The 19849-nt window shown below is 41.9% G+C and overlaps 1 protein-coding gene across 8 annotated transcripts in view; it reads left to right on the forward strand.

The window, feature by feature from the left end:
- Nucleotides 1-19849, forward strand: part of LOC147014478 (Krueppel-like factor 3) — an 88667-nt gene that overhangs the window by 65567 nt on the left and 3251 nt on the right. For all 8 annotated transcript variants that reach the window (XM_085852431.1, XM_085852434.1, XM_085852433.1 and 5 more), the window contains 3 exons: nucleotides 8695-9028; nucleotides 10176-10299; nucleotides 10991-11130. In XM_085852431.1, the coding sequence (XP_085708557.1) occupies nucleotides 8695-9028; nucleotides 10176-10299; nucleotides 10991-11130 (598 nt within the window). The remainder of the gene's footprint in view (nucleotides 1-8694; nucleotides 9029-10175; nucleotides 10300-10990; nucleotides 11131-19849) is intronic.

The raw sequence follows: 19849 nt of genomic DNA on the forward strand, positions 1-19849 counted from the left end.
AGTAAATGTGGTGCTATCAATGGATACCCTCTCCTCTACCAGTGTTGGCTGGAGTGCTCCAAGGCAGTGTCCCAGTCCGATGCCTCATCCCCATAAACGACTTCTCCGATGCTCTGGATTACTTTTGGCACATGAATCCAAGTTGTGTTGTACAGTTGCCCATCACACTAACAAGCAGTCAACAGTTGCATCACTTTAATGCTGATCTGTAACCAATTCAGTGCTTGTCATATAAATGGAACATGTCCTTCAATCCTAAAAATTTTAGTCTCATCCTGTCTCTCCAGAAGGATCATCAAATTAACCCACCTATTTATTTCCTTTGTCATCCACTGGAAGAGGTTCAGACTCTTGAACTTTGAGGTCTCACAATCAGCCATGACCACTCCTAGACCAACCATTTATCAAAGCCAGTCACAGACTGGGATCTTCTGTCGTTCCAAGTATTTCTATTAAAAAAAAAAATTCACAGAAGGAAAAGGGAACAAAAGGCCGACAGAATTAAAAAAAATCAGAAGTAAAAGGCCTACAAAGCTCTTGTCCATAACTCAATATTGTACTGCTCTCCCCTATTGGCTGGAGCCCCAGTATCACATTCACTTCTCCTGGATTCTGTGGAATCTCAAGCTATCAACATTATTGGAATCTCCAGCAATGAGGCCAAAGCACAGGGTCTGTTGATCTTGCATTACAAGCAGGTCAGTGGTCTTCTTTTTTGTAAAAGACTTCTTCTCTGATCTCACTGTCTACTTTTTCTCTCGCTCTCTCTCTCATTGGCCTCCAACCCTCTACACCCTCTCCTGGTTAAACTTGCAAAGACCAGGTCACCACACAATTCCACTCTCTTGTTCCTCCTTTCTTACACCTGCGGAGCCACATTTCTGAGGCTATATCCCACTCTTCCCTCCAGGGCTTCAAGCAGGTAGTACACTGCCATCTCATGTGATTCCTAATTTTTATCCACAATTTCATATATCCTGCCAAGCCCATCCAACTTGTTTGTTTATCTTCCTCACACTGTGAGGCTCATAAGGCTGCTGAAACTGTTTCATTGGTGAGGGGTTACCATCCTGGAATGGTTTGCTTGCAATCCAGGATACAATCCTGGAAGGGTTGCCACTCTGATGCAGGATACTCAACTGAGAATGCAGGAATTTGTTCATGGTGTCAGCGATGGCTCCACTCGACTCTTCAGAAGATACCACTTTTTTCTGTTCGTTCATTCCCTTGTTTATTGTGTCCAACTGTTACTCCTACTGCTCCACTGTCAATTAATACCCTTGCTCTTCCATGATCCTTGATCTTGTAAAGAACAAAAGTGAATGCAAAACAAGGTGGAATCCATCAGCCTGCTTTCAGTATGTGCAGTTATCGGGCTCTATACACCTGATTCGCCGTGTCACATGCCAATGATCGTCAAAGCATAAAGGATGGCCATGTGAAAAACTAGGCCTTTAGACTCTGTTTGTTCAGTCAGTCTCTCTGTCTCTGTCTCTGTCTCTGTCTCTGTCTCTGTCTCTGTATCACACTTGTAAGTAGTGGAAGCAACTTTCAGCCATCCAAGGTAATTTCTTTGTTTTGAGTGCAGCCTGCAGGCAGGCATTGTCAAGGTGATGTTCCCGAGAATATGCATTTTGTCATGAAATGACTATTTCAGATGAATCACTTCCCCATGGCCAACTGATTTGTGATGCTGGAGTGTAATTTGAGGTGCAGTTTTGGATGAAACGTCTCAAAAATGACATTCTACCACAACACAGTTTTACATTTTGTTCAAAAATGGAATAAGTGTGTTGATGGTGCTGTGGATTAGGTGGAGTTGTGGTTACATCGTGATCGAGTGACCTTGTGTCAGGTGCATGTCTCCTGCCAACATGAAGATGAATTGACTTTCATGAAGACTTTTGGTACATTCCTCAGACATCAAAAATGGTGTCAACCAATTTCAAGAAGAAGCATCTTCACATGGACAATGCTTTCTTTGGTGTACCTTGGATCCTTTGATTTGGAACACCAACTTATTTCCATAGATTATAAATTCACCATTGTAGATTAAATTTACCCAGTATTGGGCAAGTTTTGATGAGCGCAAGAAAGACTCCAGCTATGTTCCACAGCCACTGCATTCTCGAAATGAGTATCTTTGGGACAAACCAGAGCAAGGCGGCTTATCATGAGCCTATCTATCCTTTGTGTACAACTTAAAAAAAAAAGATGATTGAATGGATTACCATATTCATATTTCATGATCTTCTTTGTCGTTAATGCAACTTAATGAAATTTATGATTAAGCCAAATGTAGACTCCACCCAATAATGGTGATCAGGCAATATCAATGCATGTGAGATGAAGACAATCAGCAATGCTCATGGAAACACTTCCACTTGTTCAGGACACCAGAAGTCGCATTCCTCCAAAATTCCCCAAAAACAATATGGAAAGGACACTGCTTCAACCAATCTGAGCATACGGTACAGTACTGTCAGACCCTGACATTCATGGTTCATAAAATGTGACCTGCTTCGACATTCACAGCCTTGTGCTTCGCGTATTCGCGTTTCATTTGTGGGGTTTTTTCAGGCATATTCACGATTTTTCATGGGATTTTGGATTTTTCCCTGATGAATCTCAAGCTGCCGGGAATCTGTCCCCATTTTCCCCGACATTCGCTGAGTTTTTCTGGAACGTATCCCCTACGGATGTCAGGGTCTAACTGTGTGTGTGTGTGTGTGTGTGTGTGTGTGTGTGTGTGTGTGTGTGTGTGTGTGTGTGTGTGTGTGTGTGTGTGTGTGTGTGTGTGTGTGTGTGTGTGTGTGTGTGTGTGTGTGTGTGTGTGTGTGTGTGTGTGTGTGTGTGTGTGAGATTAGCACGTGCAAAGCGAAATGTGAGGTTAAGCAATTTGTTCACTCTCTGTCTGTCTGCTGTCTGTCTGTCTACTGTCTGTCTATAGACGTCAGTTTTTGATCGAGGAACAACTTCATCTCAATTGAATATTATATTTTAAACATGAATCGGAAAACGAACCTGCAGTTTTAGCAGGACTTTGGCTCTGAATTTGTCCCAGCTGCACATGTGCAGAGGGGAATGAGGTAATGGTTTTAAGTTTGTCTGCCTATCTGGCAGTCAAACAAAATTGAAAATCATTCCAAATGGGAAACTCACTGTTTTTAAGAACGTCATAAAGGTCACAAACAACAGACATAAATAATTAATCTAACATGTTAAATAAGGTGGTGTAAAAGACGCATCAACGGCGGTAAACTTGCGGAAAATTTTTTTTGACAACCTTTTGAACCCTTTTTTATTTCAATTGAATTAAGTACGAGGGTGAGTCGAAAAGTATCTGTAATGATTTATTAAAACCTGTGTTGTGTTGACTACATTTTTTATTGTACTTATGGGTACAAGCACTAACTGTCTGCACCATTGTGAAACAGTTTCAACCTTGAGCAGTCAGTAGTTGTGTCATTGTAAGGGAGTTAAGATGACCGCTTCGCTGTCCGTTTGCCCCAAAGAAGAGCAACATGCAGTGATACGATTTTTCTGGGCTGAAGGTGTACCGGTGGCAGAAATCCATCGCAGACTTTCAACATAATATGGGAACAGTGCTTTACTGCCGCAGTGTGTGATGATTGGATTACCATGTTCAAAAATGGTCACACAAGTGTCACTGATGATGAACAATCTGGACGCCCATCCATGTCCACCACTGAAGAAAACATTGAACGAGTCCGCGCCATGATTCTGGATAACTGACGGTCGACTATTGACAAAGTGGCACAACATCTGAACATCAGGCATGGTTCTGCACATGAAATCATCGTCCAACAACCGACTTGGCTTTCATAAAGTTTCTGCAAGATGGGTTCCAAAACAACTCACAGAAGATCACAAGCGCAACCATGTGACGATCTACCAAAGCCTTTTGAACCGCTTTCATCATGAAAGGAATGCTTTTTTGAGATGCATCGTCACTGGAGACAAGAGTTGGATCCACCATTACGAGCCAGAGAGCAACCGCCAGAGTATGAAGTGGAAACATTCGACATCACCAGTCAAAAAGAAGTTCAATCGTCAACCATTGGCCGGAAAAAAGTGATATTCACACTTTTCTGGGACTCACAAAGTCAAATTTTGGAACACTATCAAGAGGGGGACACAACGGTAAAGTGTCCGTTATTGTGAGATGCTCCGGGACCAGTTGAAAACAGCTATTCGATGGAACCACCAAGGACTACTGTCAAAAGGTGTTGCATGACAACGCCCGTCCACACACTGCCGCCCATACTGTAGAAACACTCCGGCAATTGAACTTTGAGGTGTTGGAGCATCCTCCATACAGTTCTGATCTGGCTTCTTCAGACTTGCACCTGGTTGGTCCACTCAAAGACGCTTTAAGAGGCCGCCAGTTTGCCAGTGACCAACGAGTGAAATAAGCGGTGCATGAGTGGCTCATCACTCAGCCAAAAGCATTTTTTCTGAACATATACGGAAGCCTGTGAACCGATGGACTGTGTTGAAAAGGAGGGGGACTATGTGGAAAAATGATGCTCAATTGTAATTATATTATTGAAATAAAAATATATTGTGGATACTTTTTGACTCGCCCTCGTACTTGAATACGAGAACACAAATTGCCTTTTTGGCACTTTCAAAACCTTTCCGTTTAACAGTCGTTCAACAAAATTTGACGGTCCTTTTACATCATCTTGACTAATCAAACTTGCCACTTGCGGAACCTTCCCATGTCCTTTTTTTCTTTTTTTGAAGATGGTTTAAGGTGTTCCAGGAACTCTCTAGTTGCGTCCGCCACCGAAAGTGAACAGAGGTTACGTTTTCACACTTGTCTGTCTGTTTGTCTGTGAGCAGGATGTCTCAAAAGTTACAGATCCTAGAAATTTTAAAGTGATTCTTCACCATCGAGAGATACGGCCAAAAATGATGCAGATCCGGCCTATCGGTGGGATACAAAAAGGAAACTGTTCAGCCTGGCGGAGGTATGAACTCTACTGAGTGCAGTTCTAGTTTTATACTGTCTCGGACTCAAGGAAAAGCTTGTACATCTAAAACATATCAGGAAAGGATATGAGGAGATGGACAAATCATCATTATGTGGGACTGAACCGTGAACCTGCAATCCAGAGCTGTATAATCAGATGGGAACACCAAACAGGCTCCTTCATTGACTGCTTATGGATGGATTAAAAAGCTCAATTGGAATTTTAATGAATTCCTGGAGAGAAAGTGGATGAATTCTCCAGTCATTTAGAGGATTAAAGTAAGCCACGACTTCTTGCTTTTTCTCTCTGGAATTTTGGAGTCGGTGGTTCTGATTTTGAATACAGTTTGTCAAATGGTCTCTTGTGCTGCTGGTATTAGGTACAGGAATTTGGAGGCAGAGTATTTTTACTATCCATAACCATCATTTTGAAATTGGTCATCACTATAACATTTAACTTCTGCATCAATAAATGGTAGGAAACAGTATCTGGCATGAAGGAAGTCAATAAGATCTGAACAGGTACCATCTTCTCAGCTAAGATGGGTACCAGACTGATTATTGCTCAAGGCGGTGAGAGTTTGATACGAGTGCTTGAAGGACCATCATAATGATGATCTGCGCCACCATCGGAGGACGGGCGTTGATTCCTCACACATTGCTCCGAAGTTGGCTTGGACATGCAAATGAACATTGCCTTGGATCCCCACCTGTCTTGATTTCCTCAGATGAGCAACAACCGTTCGAGGTTGTGTGGGCAGTGGATTTTAACATGGGGAAGGGCCGGAAAGGCAGATCGGGAACTCCATATGGAACGACTCTGGACCATCCATATATTACATACATTAAAATAGCAAATTTTCCTGATAGTCTGCAATTCCCTGATACATCCTCAATTTAACACCCTCTTCCTCAATGCATGTAATATGTAAATGGCTCCACACTCCCCTTCCTATTTCTCTTGTAACTAGCTCACGTCAAAAGTGGTAAACATTTATATTCTGATTGTATTTATGTATTTGAGAGACATCTAGCTGGGTTAATCACTTGTCTCTCCGATTATCTATATCGACAACTGTTCGCTCAATCATTCGAAGGCGCCGAGTTGGACAAAGCTGATGCTTTGGACACGAGAGGAAGACACGTTTCAATGTTGGGTTCAATTTCAACATTGTATCATAAAGAACTTTGCTAATGAGGAGAAACGTGAACATTTGCACAGACCTTTGTCGTGAAGAGTCTGAAATCTCCGAGCACTTGTTCTTTCCAAGTGGTCATAAAATGATGTCATCGGCAGTAGCTTTGGTATATTTACCTTATTTTGCTTGTCTTTGGTCCTTCAAAGCGAATGGTCCAAATAATTGGATTTATTTATTTATTTATTATTTGCTTATTTTCCCTCGCAGCACTTAAGTGGTGTCAACAAGGAAAGTGATGTCAAATCACCATATTCAATGCGTCAGCAATGCAAAGGTTGTTTGTTTGTTTGTTTGTTTGTTTGTTTGTTTGTTTGTTTGTTTGTTTGTTTGTTTGTTTATTTATATATATATATATATATACCTCACAAGGACATTTGATAACAGTTTTCATTCCTCAATTGCACAATCAATTACAAAATCTCAATCCAGCGATCTATACCTGGATTACCACTTCACCCAGTTATATGTGTCCATAATGCTCAGAGCAATGAAGCTTGATGAGAAAATCAATCGAATCTTGGTGTGGTGGTAACGTGGTTTAATGATGGTATCAGGTTCGAGTATGCAGGAGAGGTCTCGCTCTGTACCTCCTGATGCTTTAATACAAATCTGTTTCTCTGCTTTGGTCAGCAGACAACGTGAGTATGCTTGGAATTGGTAGTTTAAGGTTGAAACCTGATGGATGGTTGATTTGAAACCAGTAAATGATTTTATATATCGTGGATGCCCATTCTCAATGGAGTTTTATTGAACATTGGACTGATGGACACCAAAACTTGCACGTTCTTGGAAATCGCAGGCATTGTCTTTACATGCTCTGCCACTGTAAACAGACAATCGGTTGGAACCAGAGAGCGATGAGAATAAAGCTCGTCTTTAAAACGTCATTCGTTTCCCTGACACGGCAGAGGTGTGCGCAACCCTTTTGGGTATCAAATCGAATCGGATGAAATGGGATGGAAATTACATCCTGCCTCTTGGTGGCCTCTTCCCCACACCCCTGAACCACTCGTTAGCGGACCGCTGGGTTTCCATGGGAACCGGATGAACGGATGGAATGGGAGAAGGAGGCCATGCTTTTGGGCACCAGTCCAAGGTGGGGCCAAGAGAACATTGGAGGGGATTGCAAGGAGGGCAACAGTATAGGCCGTAGAGCATGAAACTGTTTTACTAATCCCGATGTATTTACTAATTGAAAACGTCGTCAACTTGAAAAAAGAATCTTTCAACCTTGCCTCTGGTGGCTCAGTCCTGGGTCATCCACATAAAATGAAAAACTAGTCTGGCTCATGAGGGCTAATGTCGATCAGTGTTGGCAGACAGGTAGAAAATTGGATGAAATCAACAGGACATTGATCGAGGTATGCTAACCACCGTGGGAACCGAGGAGAAACACATTTATGCTGACAGAAGCGAAGTATTAACCCTCTTGTGTTCTGACGAAGGGTTAATGCCCGAAAAATCAGTTTCTCCTTGCTTCACTTGGTGGTGACCATACCTTGATCATTTCCATCCATCGTCTTGCCCACATAGTCTTGCTTTGTTATCCTGGTCTCAGTATGGCATTTTGAAGAATTTTGTATTATTTGAAATACATGTTATTACCATGAGTTTTTCATGATTCTCAGATCAAATGACATTTGGCCTATGAAGCACAGAGGTGCGGGCACTGGAGTTGAGAAATGGTACAGGATGGTGGAAGAGGGAACAGTGATATGAACATAACAGCAAAACCATGACCGTGTGGAGTCTATTTTGAATGCAACATAATCTGCCCGGCTTTGCCTGTGGGTTAGGCTCTGTTCTGGGCATGGTAGTACCTCGCATCGTTTTCTCTCCTCCTCCCCCCCTCCCACCACCAAGCCCCAAGCTCCCTCTGTTTATCTTCCCATCGTCCTCTTCTAGTTTTTCCTTTCATTCCCATCCTTCTCCCTCACACAAGCTATTGTGTTGTATGAAAGATAGAATGGACAGGAAGAATGGAAGCTTAGACATAAAATCTAGTGTGTGCATGCATGTACGTGTGCGTGCGTGCATGCTCCGAAGCACTGATTGTAGTGAACGCTTTATCACAGCTCATTGCACATATGATCTGGGGGAGTTCCGAAACCTCAATGTCCAACCGTCATTCGCAAGCACAACATCGCTTGGTCTTGATGACGGGAAAACTTAAAGCAAAGGTTCATCATTCGATGATGTTCGTGCAAATGAGGATTTGTGATCCCCACAAGTCCAACCGCACGATCATGGATCCCTCAACCAGGCAAAGCTTCTCATTCCACCATCTTTTCACCATCATAGCATCCCTGATCAAGGGATATTTTGCACAATCTAATAATGGCCGAAACTGTTTGTGTAATTTTTGCATTAGAAGGTCTGTTACCACCTTCGTATTTATCATCCAAATGCAAAACCCCATGTACGTTCGGTCCTAATCTTCTCATGACACTCACCCACTTCATCCTTATTGCTAATGCCATAATTCCTTCTTCACAGTGTGCAGAAAGATCTCGCAACTCCGGTTTGGTTCGGATCAAGGAGGAGCAGCCAGACGATGCAGACGTTGCTGATTGCTGTGACGATGGCCTCTTTTCGGTCCAGACAGAGCCGGTCGACCTCTCCATCAACAGCAGGAAGACAAGGGGCTCCACATCATCACCGGTCGACCCATCGGCGTTTGAGCACCCTTTGTACCAGTCACTGCCCGGTGCTCCTGCCCAGCTCTCTCTCGTGGTTCAACCGATTCCCGTTGTGTACACGACTCCCTTACAGACTCAAGGGGCGGCCATCGCTGTACCCGTCATCGAGACACGCCGACGAAGTCCAATCGGTTCGATCCCACTTTTTACTGTCTTTCTTCCCTCTGCACTCACAGAAACCTCTTCAATCGACCTTCACTCTTGTCACAAGCTCTCCTGCTTTGTCACAACCATCCCACATAACATTGGGTGGTTATCTCTCTGCCACAGTATCATGGAAACCTCTTTCACTTTCACCCCTTGTTTATCCTTATTGGTGTTTATTTATTTGTTTTTGTCTGTTTATTCTTTTTCTTTGTTGGTGGCTCAATTGTATATTTTTCCATCTTATCCTTCCTTTATATCCCACAGTTTGGACTCTCCCACTTGTATATTTTCTGGAATTCCATTTTAATATCCCACTTATTTTCTCCTTTTTTAACCCTCTTCATCTTCATTACACTCTCTCCCCATTTTGTTTCATTATCCCTCATTGTACATCCCTCTCTCCACCCCTCTTCTCTTCCATGATCCACTCTCCTCTTTCACTCCTCATCCCTTTCCTCACCTCTCAAACCCTACACCACTTTATATCCCTCCTCTTTCCGATGCCTCTCTCCTACCCCTCTAATCACCCCCCTCCCCCACTCATTTCCTCTATTTTAAGTACTAGCGGGCACCCACACCCTCGGGGCGGGAGTACCCTTTTCTCAGTTTATTGGAGTACATGCTGGAGTATGCGCACCAGACTAAGGCTAAAGTACATGTTTGTCTGCTGGCCTTGGATGGCAACTTAAGGCCAGTATTTGGGTTTGAACCTGAGGCAGAACCGGGTTTGGAACCTCTGCGTAGGCCCAAGAACTGTTAAATGTCAATTTTGGAGTTTCAGTGACATCCATATTTGCTCCATTATCAAAGAACTCTCACAGCAGACATTTTCTTCCTTTCCCACATTTGTGCTCTACGCTTTCTTTCTCTATCACCTCCTTCTTCTTCATTCGTCTCTCTATACTTCCCCAATCATTCTTCTCAGGATGTTATTTAATTTCCTTCCATCTCCTTCTGATTACTATTTTTATAATCTGATCAGTTCATCCCTGTTTTGACCCCCTCCTCCTTCCTTGCCCACGCACTCCCCAATCACTATTCATGTGTAGACGTCGAGCGAGTAAATACTTGGTGAAAACAAACGTGAAAATCAAATCAAATGGATAAATCTTCCTCTTCATGCATGTTCAGAGGATGATGACAACAAGCAAGAAGTTGGGGGGAGAGAGAGCGGCAGCGAGGATGAAGCCTCCACGGCGGCCATCAGTGACGAGTGTGCGGAGATTTCCGTGGATGTAGACCATCTCATACAGGAGTACGCCACTCGCGCACACACACTCTCATGACAGCAGCACTTTGTTTTACCCACATTGACAACTAGCATTGCACTGTCCTGTGACAGTTCTACAAAGATACAAATTGAATGCAGAATTTCAGACACTTTGTTTCCCATTGAGGCTGACATGACCCGATTCTCCTCATGAAGTCGTCCATGGCCGAAGGTGGTTTCATCAGTCTGAGCTCAAACCTCTGTGTTGGCTCTGCTTGACATGTGACATTGATGATGTGTTGGAGGCAAATTCTTACACAAACTAGAACTTTAGTCACTTGCTTGTTATTGCTGTATCTTCAAACTATAGTCTTTAATTCTAGTTCTGGAGAACGTCAGATTTGGGGTGACAGTAAAGGTTGCTTTTCATTGCAGATCAATCTATTAACAAACACTTTTGCCTGCGTTTGCATGGACATGACATAAACACACTGCTTTGTGTTGCTCTCGGTCCTAGGAAAACGATTTCTTGGAATGTTGCTTCCTCCGATGCCTTTGCACCACACTGACTTGCAATGAAAGATGATACTTTTGTGTGGTGCTCATTTAGATCATTGGACATGTTTTGTGGCACACATCATGGGATGTTAGAATTAATATGACAACACAGGATTGGCACCATCATTAGTTCCTATCGAAGTGGTTTCTTTCCCCCCCCCCCTTTTTTCCCGCTCAGCTCCCCAGGCATCAAGTTCCCAGCAAGTCCGGGATCTCCAGACTCAAAAAGGCGACGGATTCATCGGTGTGCCTTTTCTGGCTGTGACAAGGTGTACACCAAAAGTTCTCATCTGAAGGCTCATATGCGCACTCATACCGGTGAGTACATCACTTGGATACAATCATTATGCGCATTCTTACTAGTGAGTACATTATTAGGATACAATCATGCACACTCATCAGGTGATGCACTCACTTGTAAGTGTGTGAATATGATTGTATCAAGATGTAATCATATTCGCACCAATAATGGTGAGTACATCACGATGATGCAATTATTCACATTCTTAGCAGTGAGTGCATCATTTGGACACAGCGGGGAAGATTTTCAGGATCTGTCAGTCAGAGACTCTTCTGATCCTCAATGACCCTCGACACCTGCATTAAAAACACTGACTTTGAAAACCAGTGTCACACAAGTAAATGCACAATACCAGTATCCCAATAAATGTGCACAGCCATTATTTGGCCCCAAAAGATAGAATAACCACTTGAACAATATGACGAGAAATCAATTAACCCTTTGAACCCTGAGCTCCTTGGACTTTCGGCTCCCCCACCCTGGGCTCAGTGGAGAAAAATCTGGCCGCTCGGGTATATGGTCATTTGAATAGAGGCCGGTACACCAGCCGCTCGGGTATATGGATGTTTGAATAGAGGCTGGTAAACCGGCCGCTCGGGTATGTGCAGGTTTGAATAGCGACTGGTAAAACGGCCGCTTGTGTTCAAAGGGTTAATAAACAGAGACTTTCGCTGCCATCGTAAACCTGAAGATTGAATTCTATCTAAAACTAGAGAGTTTATGTAACACTTTACCCCATGCAGCCTTGAGAAACAAGGACATGGATGGGGTCTGGAAGCGGCAAATTTGATTGGTCAAGATAACTTAAAATGCAGTAATATTTTGTCCAAGTACTGCAAAACAGAAGGGTTTTCACAGTAACAAAAATATGATTTGAGTTCAACAGTGTTCAAGTATATAATTGAATTGAAATAAAATAAAGATTTTCATGGTTGTAGGGGAAAATAAAAACTTTTTTGAGAAGTTTACTGCCGTTGATTCACCGTCTTTTACACCACCTTATTTAACATGTTACATTCGTTATTCATGCCTGTTTGTTTGCGTCCTTTATGATGTCACTAAAGTTTTCTACTTGGAATGATTTTCAATTTTGATTGACTGCCAAACCGAATGAAGAAATTGCTTTAACAAATTGTGTGCATGCATGCTTGGGACAAGATTCCGTACATTTTGCCAATTTCAGAGCTAAAGCACTGTACTATAAAGTGCAGGTTCGTGTTCTACAGTGTTGAAAATAGGAAATTCGATTGAAACAAGAAAAAGAGCAATCAGAGATTGCAGACCCTCACCAGGACTTGTTTTGTTTGGTTTGTTGTGTGGCGTTTATGTAGTTGTGTGGAGTATTTTGTGTGGTGTTTGTGTACCGGTGTGTTACATAATTAATAAGAGACATAATTAGAACTGCCACTTTATCATTTTTGGCAGTGATGACTGGGTACCAAGACTTTACAAGGATTTACAAGGAATTAAGGTGCAGTAGGAGGCCATTCGGCCCATCATGCCTGCACTACACCAATACCAGATTTAATAAATCCATCAATACCCCTTCCCTTCGTGCGCAGCCTTTTGGCTGCGACACTGGCACTCGTTTTGCTGACCTCAGAAGGACGACAGGCTGAGTCAACCCCCTGGTGTTAATTCAGCATCCAATGGGGATTGAACTCAGGACCCTAGAATCCCAAGCCACCACCCTAACCGCTAAGCCAACACCAGGTTAAAGACGGGCCCGCTTTGATGCAAACCCGATTTTATTGGACACCTGACCCTGACACATGATGGTTTTTTTATTATTATTCAATGGAATTTAGAATGGGATTAAAATAAATTCAACTTGGATCAAATAGAACACCAAATAGGTACAGAACTGCATTGGAGTAATCAGAAGCAACCCAAACAAGCAAAAAGCAAAGATGAAGTCAACAGGAGGAACCTGGATAGGATTCACATTTCAGCTGCAACTTCTCTACCCTCAAACTCATCCAGGCACAGCCAAGTGAGCCTTATTTAATTAAAAAAAAAAAAACCCACATCAAAAACGTCAATATTTCTGGCTGACAGACCATGTGTGCGATCAAGTTGAAATTTAAAACATGTATTCCACATCACTCCTAGATTACAACTGTGAAGTTTCACGTTGATTGATTAAGCAGTTCCAGAGAAGACATTATTTAATATTTCCTTAAATCCAATATAGCTACCAAACCATGTTACTTAATTATTCCTTAACAACCTTGTACACACATGCCTTGGGAAACATTTATGTGACGTTTCCCCTCGATTTGTCCAGCTGTTCTGGAGAACATTTTTATATGTTTTCGGGTAAATCCAATATGGCTGCCAAACCACATGACCTATGCTGGCATATGTGTGAACCATTTGTTCTTCATGGATAGGCAGTCATAAGTGTAAAGTTTTGCCTCGATCTGTTCAGCCATTTCAGAGAAGATTTTTGAAGGTTTCCAAAAAAAAAAACAAGCAGTCATAGATTGTTACTTACGAAATCGTCAACTTGACCTCTGACCTTGTCTAATAAAAGCTGTCTCTAGAGAAGGTAGTGATGCAAACCACAAGTTTCTACGATGATTCTGTACCAAACCATCAAAAATCGAATGTTTGACCTCACTGTGACCTTGACCTTTGACCGATTTTGACCAAAATCTAATCAGCGCTAGCCATCACGCTCCTGAATCACGTGGTCTAAATTGACATTGGTAGCTTCTTCCGTTCTCGAGTTATCGTGCCTACAAACAAACACACAAACAAGCAGTCATAGACTGGTACTTACGAAATCGTCAACTTGACCTCTGACCTTGTCTAATAAAAGCTGTCTCTATAGAAGGTAGCGACGCAAACCAGAAGTTTCTACGATGATTCTGTACCAAACCTCTCATAAAACATCCGATATTTACCAGAATTTCGACAACCGAGTGTTAAGCATACTTAACCGTTACCAAAATTGAAGACAGGATTGAAATTGACTTTAAAACGAGCGCGTAATGCCGTGTTACAATCCCCCTCATTAGCATAATCTTCGGTTTTGCCTTAGATACGCCACTCGACATAAATCTCATAAAACATCCGATTTTTACCAGAATTTTGACAACCTAGTATTAAGCATACTTAACCGTTACCAAAAGTGAAAACAGAATTGCGATCCGAGTTAAAACAAACTCGTAACGTCGACCAAAGCAAAAATCTCCATTTCTCCATGCACTATGTAATATTATTTCATCAGTCACAAAACCGTAATATTCGGCCATCCACCAACAATCTTTACATAATCCGACGGCTTCGCGAGTCGGCATGCGACGATAACCTTTATTGGGATAAAAAAAATGACTTTTAAACACCATCTTTATTGAAAACACCGTTAGCGCGCACATGCAAAACCTTTACGTGACTCAACGACGCCTCTGCTCGAGCACGCTGCACCACGTGATGACCCGTGACACGGCGAGTGAAATATTTTTTATATAATCTTAAAACGTCTCCAAAACATCCGATTTTTACCAGAATTTCGACAAACGAGTATTAAGCGTCCTAAGCGATCGCAAAAACCGAAGACAAAATTAAAATCGAAGTTAAAACGAACTCGTAACGTCGACCGAAGCAAAAATACTCCATTTCTCCACATGAATTTACTGAATTATGTTTGACCTCACTGTGACTTTGACCTTTGACCGATTTTGACCAAAATCTAATCATTGCTAGCCATCACCCTCCTGGATCACGTGGTGTAATTTGACATTGGTGGCTTCTTCCATTCTCGAGTTATCGTGCCTATAAACAAACACAAAAACACACAAACACACACAAACAAATACACAAACAGAGGACGGAAGTCATCAATATACTTCCCAAATCTTTAGATTTCGTAAGTAAAAAACAATATATCTGCCGAATCACATGACTGACAATATCATCAAAAAAAAATTTGTGGACCATTTTATCCCAAGATGACCCTCAAGTTTTCATACTGATCAGATGTGGCGTTCTGCATATGCAATTATGACGTCATAAAAAAATCATTCATTCCCCATGAAGAGTACTTGCTATGTGCCAAGTTTCCATTTTTACTTTGGTGCAGTTTGAGAGATAGAGGTTCCAAGTCTTTCCAACATGGCTGACATCACCATGTGACCTATGACATCATAATTACCTCTGCCACCGAAGGTGAAGGAGGTTATGTTTTCACACCTTTCTGTTTGTTACTTACGAAATCTAAAGATTTCGGAAGTATATTGATGACGTCCGTCCTCTGTTTGTGTGTTTGTTACTTACGAAATCTAAAGATTACGTAAGTGTATTGATGACTTCCGTCATCTGTTTGTGTGTTTGTTTGTCGGCACGATAACTTGAATGGAAGAAGCAACCAATGTCAAATTACACCACGTGATTCAGGAGGGTGATGGCTAGTGCTGATTAGATTTTGGTCAAAATCGGTCAAAGGTCAAGGTCACAGTGAGGTCAAACATCCAAAACATGATAACTCGAGAACGGAAGAAGCAACCAATGTCAAATTACACCATGTGATTCAGGAGGGTGATGGCTCGGGCTCTTTAGATTTTGGTCAAAATCGGTCAAAGGTCAAGGTCACAGTGAGGTCAAACATTCGATTTTTGATAGTTTGGTACAGAATCATCATAGAAACTTCTGGTTTGTGTCGCTACCTTCTCGAGAGACAGCTTTTATTAGACAAGGTCAGAGGTCAAGTTGACGATTTCGGAAGTACCAGTCTATGACTGTTACTTACGAAATCTAAAGACTTCGTAAGTATATTGATGACTTCCGTCCTCTGTTTGTGTGTTTGTTTGTTTGTTATTTTGTTTGTGTGTTTGTTTGTAGGCACGATAACTCGAGAATGGAAGAGGCAACCAATGTCAAATTACACCACGTGATTCAGGAGGGTGATGGCTAGCGCTGATTAGATTTTGGTCAAAATCGGTCAAAGGTCAAGGTCACAGTGAGGTCAAACACTCGATTTTTGATGGTTTGGTACAGAATCATCGTAGAAACTTCTGGTTTGCATCGCTACCTTCTCTTGAGACAGCTTTTATTAGATAAGGTCAGAGGTCAAGTTGACGATTTCGTAAGTACCAGTCTAAGACTGCTTGTTTGTTTGGAGACACGATAACTCGAGAACGGAAGAAGCTACCAATGTCAAATTACACCACGTGATTCAGGAGGGTGATGGCTAGTGCTGATGAGATTTTGGTCAAAATCGGTCAAAGCTCAAGGTCACAGTGAGGTCAAACGTAATTCCATAAATTCATGTGGAGAAATGGAGTATTTTTGCTTCGGTCGACGTTATAAGTTCATTTTAACTTAGATTTTAATTTTGTCTTCGGTTTTTGCGATCGCTTAGGACGCTTAACACTCGGTTGTCGAAATTCTGGTGTAAATAAATCGGTTGTTTTGGAGACTTTTTAAGATTGTATAAAAATATTTCGCTCGCCACGTCACGGCTCGTCACGTGATGCAGCGCGCTCGAGCAGACGCGTCGTTGAGTCACGTAAAGGTTTTGTGTGTGCGTGCTGACGGGGTTTTCGATAAAGATGGTGTTTAGAAGTCATTTTTTTTATCCCAATAAAGGTTATCGTCGCATGCCTGACTCGCGAAGCCGTCAAATTATGTAAAGATTGTTGGTGGATGGCCGAATATTACGGTTTTGTGACTTTGATAAAATAATATTTAATAATTGCGTCGAGAAATGGAGATTTTTGCTTCGGTCGACGTTACGAGTTCGTTTTAACTCGGATTGCAATTCTGTTTTCACTTTTGGGAATGGCTAAGAATGCTTAACACTCGGTTGTCAAAATTCTGGTAAAAATCGGATGTTTATGAGATTTATGTCTGGTGTCGTATCTGAGGCTTAACTGAAGATGATGATAATGAGGGGGATTGTAACACACGGCATTACGCGCTCGTTTTAATGTCAATTTCAATCCTGTCTTCACTTTTGGTAACGGTTAAGTATGTTTAACACTCGGTTGTCGAAATTCTGGTAAAAATCGGATGTTTTATGAGATTTATGTCGGGTGTCGTATCTGAGGCTGAACTGAAGATGATGCTAATGAGGGGGATTGTAACACACGGAATTACGTGCTCGTTTTAAAGTCAATTTCAATCCTGTCTTCACTTTTGGAAACGGTTAAGTATGCTAAACACTCGGTTGTCGAAATTCTGGTGAAAATTGATGTTTTATGAGATTTATGTCGGGTGTCGTATCTGACGCTAAACTGAAGATTATGCTAATGAGGGGGATTGTAACACATGGCATTATGCGCTCGTTTTAAAGTCAATTTCAATCCTGTCTTCAATTTTGGTAACGGTTAAGTATGCTTAACACTCTTTTCTCAAAATTCTGGTAAAAATCGAATGTTTTATGAGGTTTGGTACAGAATCATCGTAGAAACTTCTGGTTTGCGTCGATACCTTCTCCAGAGACAGCTTTTATTCGACAAGGTCAGAGGTCAAGCTGACGATTTCGTAAGTGCCAGCCTATGACTGCTTGTTACTTACAAAATCTAAAGATTTCGTAAGTATATTGATGACTTCCGTCGTGTGTGTGTGTGTGTGTGTGTGTGTGTGTGTGTGTGTGTGTGTGTGTGTGTGTGTGTGTGTGTGTGTGTGTGTGTGTGTGTGTGTGTGTGTGTGTGTGTGTGTGTGTGTGTGTTTGTAGGCACGATAACTCGAGAACGGAAGAAGCAACCAATGTCAAATTACACCACGTGATTCAGGAGGATGATGGCTAGTGCTGATTAGATTTTGGTCAAAATCGGTCAAAGGTCAAGGTCACAGTGAGGTCAAACATTCGATTTTTGATGGTTTGGTACAGAATCATCGTAGAAACTTCTGGTTTCCGTCGCTACCTTCTCGAGAGACAGCTTTTATTAGACAAGGTCAGAGGTCAAGTTGACGATTTCGTAAGTACCAGTCTATGACTGCTTGTTTGTTTGTTTGTTTGTTTGTTGGCACGATAACTCGAGAACGGAAGAAGCTACCAATGTCAAATTACACCACGTGATTCAGGAGGGTGATGGCTCACGCTGATTAGATTTTGGTCAAAATCGCTCAAAGGTCAAGGTCAAAGTGAGGTCAAACATCCAAAAAAAGTTAACTCGAGAACAGAAGAAGCTACCAATTTCAAATTACACCACGTGATTCAGGAGGGTGATGGCTCACGCTGATTAGATTTTGGTCAAAATAGGTCAAGGTCACAGTGAGGTCAAACATTCGATTTTTGATGGTTTGGTACAGAATCATCGTAGAAACTTCTGGTTTGCGTCGCTACCTTCTCGAGAGACAGCATTTATTAGACAAGGTCAGAGGTCAAGTTGACCATTTCGTAAGTACCAGTCTATGACTGCTTGTTTGTGTGTTTGTTTGTGGGCACAATAACTCAAGAACGGAAGAAGCTACCAATGTCAAATTACACCACGTGATTCAGGAGGGTGATGGCTAGCGCTGATTAGATTTTGGTCAAAATCGCTCAAAGGTCAAGGTCACAGTGAGGTCAAACATCCAAAAAAAGTTATAACTCGAGAACAGAAGAAGCTACCAATTTCAAATTACACCACGTGATTCAGGAGGGTGATGGCTCGCGCTGATTAGATTTTGGTCAAAATAGGTCAAAGGTAAAGGTCACGGTGAGGTCAAGCATTCGATTTTTGATGGTTTGGTACAGAATCATCGTAGAAACTTCTGGTTTGCGTCGCTACCTTCTCGAGAGACAGCATTTATTAGACAAGGTCAGAGGTCAAGTTGACGATTTCGTAAGTACCAGTCTATGACTGCTTGTTACTTACGAAATCTAAAGATTTCGTAAGTATATTGATGACTTCCGTCCTCTGTTTGTGTGTTTGTTTGTAGGCATGATAACTCGAGAACGGAAGCAGCGACCAATGTCATATTACACCACGTGATTCAGGAGGGTGATGGCGAGCGCTGATTAAATTTTGGTCAAGGGTCAAGGTCACAGTGAGGTCAAACACAATTCCGTAAATTCATATGTAGAAATGGAGTAGTTTTGCTTCGGTCGATGTTACGAGTTTGTTTTAACTTCGATTTTAATTTTGTCTTCGGTTTTTTGCGATCGCTTAGGACGCTTAACACTCGGTTGTCGAAATTCTGGTAAAATCGGATGTTTTGGAGAGGTTTTAAGATTGTATAAAAATATTTCACTCACCGCTTCACGGCTCGTCACGTGGTGCAGCGCGCTCGAGCAGACGCGTCATTGAGTCACGTAAAGGTTTTGCATGTGCGCGCTGACGGTGTTTTCGATAAAGATGGTGCTTAAAAGTCATTTTATTATCCCAATAAAAGTTATCATCGCATGCCTAACGTGGTAAGCCGTCGGATTATGTAAAGATTGTTGGTGGGTGGCCAAATATTACGGTTTTGTGACTGATAAAATAATATTAAATAATTGCGTGGAGAAATGGAGATTTTTGCTTCGGTCGACGTTACGAGTTCGTTTTAACTCGGATCGCAATTCTGTTTTCACTTTTGGTAATGGCTAAGTATGCTTAACACTCGGTTGTCGAAATTCTGGTAAAAATCGGATATTTTATGAGATTTATCTCGGGTGTCGTATGTGAGGCTTATGAGGGGGATTGTAACACGGCATTACGCGCTCGTTTTAAAGTCAATTTCAAGCCTGTCTTCAATTTTGAAACGGTTAAGTATGCTTTTCACTCGGTTGTCGAAATTCTGGTAAAATCGGATGTTTTATGA

Source organism: Eptatretus burgeri, chromosome 13 (assembly GCF_056783735.1).
Source record: "Eptatretus burgeri isolate ZD-2024b chromosome 13, Ebu_testis_v1, whole genome shotgun sequence".
Classification (NCBI taxonomy): Eukaryota; Metazoa; Chordata; class Myxini; order Myxiniformes; family Myxinidae; genus Eptatretus; species Eptatretus burgeri.